At 39.8% G+C, this 12,339-nt stretch overlaps 1 protein-coding gene across 2 annotated transcripts in view; it reads left to right on the forward strand.

The window, feature by feature from the left end:
- Positions 1 to 12,339, forward strand: part of ugp2b (UDP-glucose pyrophosphorylase 2b) — a 35,252-nt gene that overhangs the window by 5,854 nt on the left and 17,059 nt on the right. For both annotated transcript variants that reach the window (XM_084375677.1, XM_084375676.1), the window contains exon 3: positions 1,019 to 1,126. In XM_084375677.1, the coding sequence (XP_084231803.1) occupies positions 1,019 to 1,126 (108 nt within the window). The remainder of the gene's footprint in view (positions 1 to 1,018; positions 1,127 to 12,339) is intronic.

A 12,339-nucleotide genomic window follows, 5' to 3' on the forward strand; every position in this document is an offset into this window, starting at 1 on the left:
AAGATGTAATTAGAAAGACTGCACACCCAATAGTGACATCGTCTCGTTGAACGCTCATCAAAACCCATAAATGAAACCTTGTAGAGCCGGTCTCATACACTAGCTAACTCATAAAACTGATTAACTCTCCTTTCGCTGTCAATATGGCCAGACTTTATTAAAACTTCTTCTGTACTGAGCTGACGGCCATGTTGTAGTTCACTGAGCAGTTTCACACAAAACTAAGTGGTATTTATGATAACTTTGACTTTCTTGACTTGTAAAATTATCTTTCAGACAAACATCATATTGGTGATTTATGGCTCAATTCAAACGGGATCAAAAAATTCCCCATGTTGCTCCCCATTGACTGCTGTACAGTTTATGGGGGCACATTGGAAGAGGCACGTATAACCAGTACTTGAATGATGATGATCAAAGTTATAATTGCTGATGAAACAAGTCATGCTCGTTCAGCAGCTTCACATTTTGCTTTGTGCGTCCATTACATTGTTTCATTCGTCACTCAGTAAACATACTGTACATGTTTCACTTCAACAATCAGAGGTTTAACCTGTAATTACACTTAACCAAACCCACAGTTAACATTTGAGGCTTTCAGCTGACTGATTCTTTCTTTATCACTATCCAAAAGTGAAGCAATACAAGTTTCATTTCCTCGATACCCAGCTCCGTTTTAAGGAACTTCGGGTGAGGGGTCATAAAGTAAAAGGAATATAAAATAAGAGCCAAGATTTTTCCCAACTTTATGATTGAAATCTGCAGTGGGATCAATGAATGCAAAAATCTTAATAATTTACCTGAATTTTATAAAAGAAGAGTGATTCACAGACTTCTGCGTAAGCTGAGCAGTGTTTTTCTGGAAGTTTGTTCTGCTGCCTTCAGTTAGAGAAAGTTGGTAGATAATTGGTCCACTTTGGGAAGCAATAACCACATTTTTCTTTCACATTTTCTGGACAAGTGAAGAAATTAAGTCAAGGAAGAATAAAGGTTCAAACAAAGTTCTTGTGTTTTTCAGGTCTCCAGGAAAGACTTTGAGGGCTTCACGAATCTTTTCCACAGATTTCTGCAGGTGAAGGGTCCATCGGTGGAGTGGGCCAAGATACAAAGACCTCCGGAAGACTCGGTAAGTCTAGTCTGTGGATGGTGTTTTGTTAATCTTTGTGTTTCTAAAATCTATATAAAATGTAAGGATTAAGCCAAGAGCACACACACACACAATCTTTTGTGTAGTCTTGTCAGGAGAACACTAAGCCAGAGGCAATCATAAATACACCAAGAAGTGATTAACATTCAATAGAAAACAGGAATAATCTTCAACCAATGTGTTTGTGGAGGCGTGTTGCTACGGATACATGTAAGATGATGCAACACGATCCAGGAAGTCCAGCAAGTCCAATTTGAGTAATTTGTTTCGAAATCTGAAGGTTTATCAGACAATTTATACGACTCAGGGAAGTTTCCACTGTGACAGTCGTCATATCCTTGATTTTAATGATTACAAGACAAGCAGTAGACAGAATGACTCTGTTCGGATCTAAAAAGTGATAACCTGTAATCTGTGCCTGCATGTATTTGTTTGAGCAACCCAGGGTGTTTTCCTAGAGGCTGAGTTTACATGTTTTTATGGAATTTTATGCAGGAGCCCACTGCACCTTACATTGTAGTGGGTATGGAGGCTGTATTTTGCCAGTTGTTGTTTTCGAGCTATAGAGAATACCTTATTACTTTAATTATTCTTACATAAATGTAAACCAGTTGCGTCATCAGTCCACACAAACAGATACAACCTTTTATTTTAAAATGTTCAACGTTACAACACTTTTGTCTTGTCTTGTCCTTGGTGGCTACAGATGTGGTGCACTGAGCAGCTTCAAAATCAAAATGAAAGCATTCATATGCAAGTTTTCACCTTGAGTTAGCGGTGGGTTTTTAGTCACACACTCAGATGATCAAACTCCCGTCCCAGTACCTGTCAGTCATCGTGACAGGCTGTCATGAAACAGCTTTGAGCTGAAGCTGAGGCCTCAAACAAGATGACGCCAAACACTGTGAAAAATGAAATAATGCTCATCCATTAGTTTTTGAATTTCTCTGCCACATTTTTAACCACTTGCTCTTGTTTTTCTTTCCATAAAGAGTGGCAGGGATGACGTGTTTTTGTTAGCTAACTTGGATTATTGTAGAAAATAAGCTAAAAACAAGTTAAACTGGGAAACATAAGTTCATGATACTTATACGTTTTGTTCAGCAAGCTAACAGATGAACAGTGTTGTTAAAAGTACCTAAAGGTCATCATACTTGAGTAAAAGTAAAGAGATAGAGAGAGATAAAGATACCTAAGGCTATAAATCAAATACATCGTGGTCGCATGACTTCACAGTCAACACCACTTAGCCTCTTACTACACAATACGAGTATACTCATCTTACTATAACTGATCAATCTACAAGTTGTAAGGTTAGAGTAAGAATAGTTTGCAGCTAAAGTGCGGCTGTAAAGCTGTACCAGTGAGTGGATGCGTCCCCGTCTGATGACATGTTTTATGTCCCCGACAACTTCTTCGTCTCATTAAGCCGCTCGTTAGCAACCACCTTTTTAAAGACATGTAAACACTTGAAAAGTGTGGTTTTCACTGGAGTGTTTTATGCTGTAGAACAAAACATGCAAATATCATATCATAAACCACAGACCTTGTTACAATTAACTGAAAACCCACTCAAAAAAATGATTGACGAGGAACCATAAGTGCAAAAATGCTAACTCATTTCCTGGATGTAGGACTCATTCCTGCGGCACTGTATTGTGCATGTTGCTTGACTTCGTACAGTACAAGTATACATACTCTGGCTACTTGCTCCGCCAACACCCACAGCAATTAACATACAGAACATATTTGATCTTTTTAAGTTGTGCCAATAGTCTGAAAGGGAGTTGTTACCGGTTCCTCCTTTGCAGACCAGATGCACCAGAATTTCCTGTCTGAAGTTAATTTGTCTTTCATTTTAATTGTCGTGTCAGCCTCATGACATTAGTTACCTTCTACCACGTAAGTAATTATAAGTATTAAACAAGGTGGGGTGTTATGTGAAAGGGAGTGTCACTTCTTGGAACAATGGCTGCTTACATTCCCATTCAGAGTCATCTTTTTGTCATTAAGGTCCATCGATTGCTTGACTCTTGTTTCTGGGATTGACTCAGACAAACAAAACTGTAAATCATTCGTCTGCTTTATGGTGCACTATACAGTAAATCACTCAGGCAGTCCATTGTCAATTATAATTTCGGAGTCTTCTTATAGGAGTGCAAACTAGAATCTACTAAAATGTGGACAGAAGGGTTTGAACTTTTTGTCCCACTCATCAAGGTGTAAAATGGCGGATTAGCTGATACCTGAGTAGTATCAGTGTTAGTGTCACTTTTGAATCCATTAACAAAACAGAAGCAAGAGGTGTATCACATCACAAAATGCCAGTTCAACCACTTCTGGGCCCAGAGGAAGAGCTAGGAATTATATCCCCCTCTTGTATCAGAGCTACGTGTTTATTTCCAGTCAACATGTGTATAACTTGAGACAGGATACTGCAGTTGTTGAAGTCCAATTCTCCTTTGATTTCTAAAAAAACACTCAATAGACGACTAAACCAAACATCTCAACGTTAGAGCACCCTCTTGAAAGGGGAGTTTGAATGGCTCAGTTGCATGATAGATGGAACAATGTGTCCCCGATGTCCTATTTGTTTGGACAAAGTATTTGTAAGACACAAATCAATCAGAACAGCAGGAACACTGGAGCCACCTATGATGACACAACATCCTCTGTGCATTTCAGGAGTCTGGCAAGCTGCAGTTTCATCACTATCTTCAACATTCACAGCCATAGAGAGCTGGTTTGCGCTACAATAAATTCAGATTAATCAGGTTAAAATGCAGATCATTAAGGCTCGAGACATTTGACACATTAATTCTGGAACAGTGATCAGAACTAGAAGGTGATACTAATGTTTTGTGTACCAAGGGGCGAATGGATTGCGGCTGCTAATAGCAACATGAATCACCCAGTCTAAAGGTCAGATTCACAAAAGATATTGCGCTTATGATATATCAGTTCGAACGCACCCATAAAGTTTTGCATCTGATTGCAATTAACCATGTGGTAAAGCCCAACAGACACACTGAAATGACAGCTGGCAGCAACAGAGAGGAGAACAGCAAAGACAGGATTGGCTGATAGAAATCGTAGCGAAAGAGTTACGCCATCAATCAGCTGATTTGAAGAAGCAGGAAAAGCTTCAATGTGAACAATAAGGATGATGAATGTGAAAGCCACATTGTGATCGCAAACACTCTGTTGACACTAATAATTTTCTGCATGCTTTTGCCAAGCAGCAGCGATCTTTGCCATCCAGATCACCTGCACATTTCCGAGTGTGAATTTGGCCCCGCAGTGTACCACCTGAATCACAATGTTAGCAGTATTCCTTTGAGATATCTGCTGCTGTGGGATTCGGGAAAACTGACTTTAAAAAGCCTTACTTGCCTCTGTAGATCATACAATGAGTATTCAGTATCGCCCTGGCAGTAAAATAGACAAACTACAGTGGTCTAAGTTTCCTTTTGATGGTGCTATGGGTCGTTCCCGTAAGAAGTCAATCAGAGTGCCAATTCATCAGTATTTCTTTGAGTATGCTGCTCAGGATTTCCTTGTTCTCCTTTACTGATAAAGCACATTTTGTAGGTCTCTCTCAGTCACAACGGATGCCTTCAGTGCTCGCCTTCACTTTCCTGCACACTGGGTTTCCATGTTTTGTGTGAACTTCAAAGAACAAGATTGAAAGGTCTAACAGAGTATAAGAAAAAGTGCAAACCTATCTTATTCGGTTTGATCTCGAGGGAGGATCTTTGAAGTCTGAACACAGTGTTTTGTGTCAGTCAAAGTGTTGAGCAGACAGAAGCAGCACTTGAGAGTAGCCAGTGAGTAAATTGAGCGGCAGAAGTACATGAGTCTGAGTGTTGGTTTGTTGGTGTAGACTGCATTTATAACCCTGAGAATGTTCATAGTTTAGCTTAAATCAACTGTGACTCAGTGTTGAGCTCAGCTAAACAGAACAGTGTTTACTGGGAGGCAATGAAGCCTTAATTAAATGATTAACAAATTACTTACTTGAAGAAAAAATAGCTGCATCTACAGACACAAAGAAATCCACAGTTCTTGGTCCTGGTTTACTGTCTAACTACAGTGGTCTCTTTGTTAAAGAAAGATTCATTCTTGATGTATTTTTTATTTTGTTGTGATGGAGACAGTATGACTCACAAGAGAACTGAGAGCACTGCAGCTGTGAATGGTTAGATCTGATTTTACTCAGGCAAAACAACATGTTCTTACAGGAAAGAGAAAAGTGTAAAAATACGAATTTCAGCTAGAATGATGTACATAAATACTATTTCATGACACTGAAATCTGCAGATATACCGTTGATTGATTTAAACATCACCCAGTTGATATGATAACATACTTAATCAAAGCCAGAGCCTGAGAGCCTGGAGATAATGATTACTTGACAAGTTTTTTCAGTCTGTGCAGCTCTGTTTTTGTGGTCTTAGTGAAAAAATATAATTAAAACATTTATTGATGCATAATCCAACCCAGTCGCCAGAACAGATGTTGGTAATGTACATTTCAGCAAACCATGGATATGTTGCAACTTTACAGTTCTTTATGTTGGATTTTCATTTTAATGTTTTGATAACGCTGTGTTTGTTATCCGGTTGGGTTTAGGCAGAAAAACCACTTGGTTAAGGTTAAGATAATGTTTTTGCTTAAAATACCTGTTGCACGTTGTTCAGGCATACAGCAATTACATTACTCGCCCTTTGCCCCCACCATCGTGGTTGGTTTTGACGGATGCTACAGAAATAAACTGAAGGTGTCTGCCCCGGGCAGCAGCAGCGCCAGCAGCAGAGTTGCAGCACAGAGTAGCAGGAGTCACATTTGTTGAGGATTTATTGACAAACTAACAGACAGAAGAGCCTATTTTGCAATATTTCTGATTTAAACTCAATGCGATTAGGGAACCTGATAATGTTGATGGAAGGTTATTTTCATGCAGCACAGATATGACGCACATTGTTTTAATTTTAATCTACACCAGCTTGCATGAATTTGTTTCAGTGTCCCGTGATTGAATACCCTGACAACAAACTCTGTCAGGGACGTTAAATGATTTTCATATGTGACACATTGTATCTATCATTAGATGCAAGTGTCACAAGTTCACATATGAAAACTATCAGGTCTCTAAAGGCATTTTTATTAGGATTTTTAAAGGAAAGATGCAGTTTCTGAAGCGTTTCTGCTCTGCTAAGTTCAAACTTTAAAGCGAATGAGTGAAAGTATGATATGTTAAACACTTTATCGGGCAGCAGCTCTACTTAATGTAGATGTGATAGTGACTGACTAAAACAGACTTGTCCCAACTTGTGGCAGTACACTAAGATGTGCTCAGGGAAGGAAACCTGAATTTCCTGCTGTTTTGCTCAATTGGCCACTCAGCCAAATCCAGCAGAATTCGTTGATCAATAGGATGTTGCTGCCTCCTGTTTCCTCCGGTTTCATGCCAGAGATGTTGCTGTCTGGCATTTGTTGGCCGTGTTTGCTTCTGTCTCACTGAACATCGACAAAACTTCCTCAGTTGTTCGCCTGTTACTGCACTCTTAAACTGCACACACACAAACACAAAGCCTGATCTGTCTTTCCCTCTTCAGTCTGTAGCAAGTGGAGAGTAACCGCATCGCTCCCCAATCCGGAGCCGCCTCATTTATTTTTACGAAGCTGGAGAGAGAGATGGAGAAGATTAAAGATGGAGAGAGCAGCAGGCAAAGATGAATGGATTGTGAGAAGAGGAGGCTTTACAGTGAAATTGAGAGTTACATAAAGAGAAACAGAGGCAGAGAGAAGATTAGAGGTTTGGAGAGGAAAAGTGGCGAGACAAGTATTGAAACAGGGCACATTAAGTGAAATAGAAAATGACAGTGACACATAGTAATGAGATGGGGAAATAGGCTGAGAGTTTGTGTGTGAGATGAAGGAAAGAGGGTAAAGAGGCATCATTTTGGCAGCATCCTATTCCTGTGAGTGAGAGTAAAGGAAACAGAAGAAAGGATAGTAAACTTTTTCTTTAACAACCTCTGCCAACGACAGCCACTGGAATCAAAATTTCCCCCAACCAAATTCATTATTCAGTAGCTTTTTACTCTAAAAAGCCAGTTTTGACACAGATTGCCCACTCACTACTGCAACTAGAGAAGATGACAGGCTGACCTGCCGCAGCAATAATTAATTGGTATATTTTGGGTGTTTTTAAAGCATTGCGGGAAAAGTAAAACGAGAGAAGAGTGGTAGAGTAGACACAGTTAAGGACATGGACCGGATAATATTCTCAGTAGTAGTGTTTGTAAAGCTTTTGTAGAAGCAGAGAAGAATATTTCTAGCACACTTCACCTGCTTCACATTCCATGTTTATGAGCTGACTTTCATATTAGGAGATGGTTGAGTTACGGGCTAGACTGCATTTCAAAATTTCTAAGCTTGACACCACTGGATATTTTTAAGGAGACCTCTTGGCAATTTTCAACCTTGTTTGTCAACGAGAAAATCTGATATTTTTAATGGGAGGTCAGGACATCTCCAGCCTTGTTTGTGGTGACCAGAACAGGTATTTTGATCCAAAACCTGATCTCTTTTAACTCTAACAAAGTGTTTTTTGTACCTAAACCTTACCAGAACATAAGCACTGTGTTGTCACAAAATACATTTGAAAATGTAACATAAAGAAAACAAAGTTGCAACATAAAGAAATTTCAAATTTTATGTATTTACAACTGAACATTGGAAGCTTTTTCCGCAATTTGACAACAACAAAAGGCAGGCAAAGCAAAGTCTGTGGAACAAGCTAAAGAGAAATGCAAACTGAAGACAAACCATGAGCCACGGACAACAGAGCAGGAACACAGAGGACACACAAAGACCTCGAAACAGGCACACAGACGCAGGAGAATCAGACGAACTGAGAAGAAACGGGAGGAAATACAGACTTAAATACACAAGGGCAAATGAAAAAATTAAACACAGGTGTACACAGAAAAAGGACGGGAAAAGGACAAAAGCAGGAAGAGGAGAGCCACAACAAGATGCACGATTTATTACAAAATAAAACAGGAACAAATATGAACAAATATCCATCACAATTTCCCTCCATCTTTAGAAGATACTCAGTTTACTATCACATACTGTTTATCGGCTGGTCTGAGTTCAGGTGACTGAACCCTGAACATCCTGCTGCTGGTTCAAAAGAAGTCCTCTGGTGCATTGGCTGTATGTGTATCATCAGTAAATCACTTTAATGGACTTCCTGGTTACATAATGGTTACGTAAAAAAAAGTAAATAAGTAACTTTCAGCCATTATTATAGAAAACACTTCACATACTATCATGCATTCATAAATGTTGATCTTCACCAGACTTCACAGGGTGAAGGGTAGAAGGTATTAAGCACAGTAATAATTAAGGTGTGTGTGTGCGGGTGTGACACAAACTCTAAAGTTTTAGATCTGATGCAATCAATCAGAAGGAGCTCTGATCTTACCTGCTCTGTAAATTACAGGTTAGACTTCATTTCATTCCTGAAGTAACCTGAGAGATTTTCAATCTGTTGTAAATGTTTCCCCAGCAGGATACTGCTCACATTACTCACAGTTAGACTTCCCATGCAACCCCTAAGATTTGCATAATACTGTCCTGGCACTTGACGTCATAGTGAAGGTGAAGTGTGTGTTGGTGAACAGCAGACTGCGGCTATGCTCTGTTCAGCCTGCTCAATCATAAACTCACAGCATTTTGGGATTTGGTTGGAAATGGTTCAAGATCAGTCAACCTTTGCTTTTTTACATTAGCCTTCTGACTAAATAATACAATCACCATAGAATATCAAATAAGTTATTATCAGTTAACTCACATGTACATTTAAGCCAGATGTAATTGAGACTATAGGAGAGGGATTTCTCAGACTGCATAATGTTTTCAAGGTGTTCAGTCCTGAACTGGATAGGAAGACATTTCTCTCACACAGTTGAACAAAGTTTTGCAAGGCTATGAAATGAATAAGTCTAGGGTTCAAAATAAAGATTGGTTCATTGATAAATTGGTCTGTAGATTGTTAGAAAACTGTGAAAAATCAAATCACAGGCACAAGATGACGTCCTCAAATGTCTTGTGTTTTCCAAACCACAGTTTCAAACCAAGAAATATTCTTTCTTTTTTTTTTTTTAGCAAAAATGGTTGTCACAGAAGTTGCAGATCAGTCGTCTTTTGATTGATTAATCTTTGCAGCTCTTCATAAGACAAAAAATTATCAAGGAAACATATCAAACTGTGCTTTGGCTACAGGCTACCGAAGCTATGGAAAATTAAGATGACAGAAACACTAATAAGAACGATGAAATGCAGGAAACACAGAATCCTTCATGTTAAATGTTGTGTTGGATAAGATGGTGAATAGGGAGGAAGAATACAATGTACTTTCTCAGGGTTGCCGCTTGCTGTTTTGGTTTTATTTTGAATGAGGACACATACTCAGCATATGTACACAGGCTTACCTAGGCCGTTACCATAGCAACCAATGTAGATGGGTGTACAATGCCTTAAGTATGTAAATCTGACCTGATCAGCGACAGTGAGGCCAGAGAGTCTCAAGGACTGACGTTCAGTGCAGTCATCTGTGTCCTACTGTTAAACAAATATAGAGTGACAATATGATACAACACGTTTGTGATTATAGAAAGTATTTGTTCCTGGTTGAAGTTGTAATTGTTGAAAAATGTTGTATATTAATAAATAACACTTATCAGCATACAGCATATCTTTAAATCTATTTATAACAACATTATAATTGGGTCATTAACAATCTATATTATGTTTTTAAACTGCTTATAATGATGAATGAGGGCTCAAGTTGTAAGTCTCTGTCTGTGCGTCAGTCTGTGGTGAAAAGGAGATGAGATGAGGTATCGACAACTTTCCATGTTGTGATGCTGCGTCAGAGACAACAATGGTGTGGTTTTGTTGTTAAAAAAATATTTGGATGAGGGAGAGAGAATGGACGAATACAAATGTGGAAAATATTTGGTGGATATAATGCACCAATGTCACTCAGTGACAGTTCAGTGTGCCAGTGGGCCCTCACCATAAGAGTGGGCAATTTGTTGATTCGACTGCAGGATAAACTTGATGGTCTAAGATGGAAAAATATGTGCATCTGCGTCCGCGGTCTGCCAAAATTAGTTGGAAAATACTGGTAATCGGATACTGGCAAAAATCCAACATCATGCATCCCTATTAGGACGCAGTGTACTAACTTTCTAACAACTGTAGCTGAGTCAACCACACGTCTGTGCTTCCACTGCACTTCAGGGATAACAGTGTAGTTTGACTCCAGTCACACAGACTTCTTCCCTCCTCCGCTGATGCTGATTAACATGTTTTGCAAACTGTATTTTACTTTATTCCATTTTGAATCCTTCTGGCATGTACTTATGTCAATCCACAACTATAATCCATCGTGTGGCTCCCTTTGCTTGAGATTAAATGTCCTCTGAGTCTTCTAGGTGTTCCCTCGTTCAGCTGACAGCAGAAAAAACATGTTACCGCAGTTTGCACTAGAACTGATACAGAGGTGTTTTTTATCCAGCAGTCTGGTTAAAGAGGTGTTTCCTGCAGGCAAGAGTTAGTGTAACTCGTAGCTGGCAGCACACACACGCACATGCACAGGAGGAAAGAAAAAAAAAAATAGCCCCCATCTGTTTTGCCCAGAAAGGGAAATGAACATCTGTGAGTGGAAGCTGTTTAACTCCAGGGGTACAGGGGTAGGATGGGGATCCCAGCTGAAAAACATTTTACTCAGTATACACACACTCATATATAGACAAACGCACCAACAACCTCTCTCTCGCCTTTGAATTTCGTGTAATCTTTTTTCCCCCTAAAATGACTCCATACAGCTTGACTAGCGTAATCCAAGTCTCCAGGAGACCTGGGATCCCAAACTGATTTAAAAAGACCTAGTTACACCTTTTATACGATGAAGTCTTAACTTTAGCCGCTAAGCTAGAAGCGCTAGCAGCTCGTCAGCAAGTTAAGGGTGTAAATATTGTCTTTTCAGATCTGGAGACTTGGATTATGCCAGAAAAGTTGTTTTCTTTTGTTTTTTAATGTTTTAAAACAAGTCCCCATCCACTTCAGTTGTTTAGGCGAATACCGCAACGCTGTTTTGCTGTGAAGCTCCAGAAATGTTTTGTGGACTATGAAACTTCACCTGACTTTCCATCGGCATGAATCTGAGACGACAATGACATTCATTAACATCTATCTGTATTTCTCTCCTGAAAGTCAGCGAACACACTTTGCAGCTCTCGACCATGAAACATCTTCTGTCCTCAGTTTTGATCCTGACTCATCTGTGTGAAGGACAGAGAGTGAGCGCCAGCTGTGACGAGGATGTCTTTGTATTTGTAACCACAGTCTCTGAGGCAAGGGGGTAAGGAGTCACTATAGACGGGGGAGGGGGGTAAATACCAGAGGGCTGACCGTTGTGGTGATTTTTTGTCTAGACAGTAACTACAACAACACAATAGTGGAAGGAGACAAACACTTGGTGAGTTAAAGTCTTTTGCCGGGGACACGTGTTTTTCGGGCAGAACTGTGACAAAGAGTCGGTAGGACAGACAGGACGACAGACACTTCTCCACGTATAACTGCGGTATTTTTTTCCTCATATACATTGCCAAAGACACTACCAGTTACTACATTACTGTTGTTTGGTCCTGTAACGTTGCTTTGTGGGACATTTCTCTTTTATTTTGTTGAGTGAAGGATCTGTTTAGTTATCAGACTGTGAACACCATCAAACCGACAACGCCCCCACTCCGCACTGCCGTCTTATCCATTCACACAGGTTCGGTTCGCCTCTGCTGCGCCTCTGATACTACCTCTGGAGGCGCATCAGAGCTGCAGAGAAATTTCACCCCTCACCGCGTCTGAGACTTTCACACAGAGGAGGATACGGAGAATTGGCGCAGGATCCCCGCACTGACGCACAGACAGTGTGAATGGGGCTACTGAGACATTTATTTTATTTTAAGAATCCAGGCAAACTCACACAGAGCTCAATTAAGACGCTCACTCACCTCCTAACAACAAAAAGCTGCTGTAACATCTGGTTAGCATTTGCTGTCCTTGAATGCTTCTCGGGTTTTAACTTGATTTAGTCCTTGTGAAGGGAAAGA

This window comes from Pagrus pagrus (assembly GCF_965226575.1).
Source record: "Pagrus pagrus genome assembly, chromosome: 15".
NCBI lineage: Eukaryota > Metazoa > Chordata > Actinopteri > Spariformes > Sparidae > Pagrus > Pagrus pagrus.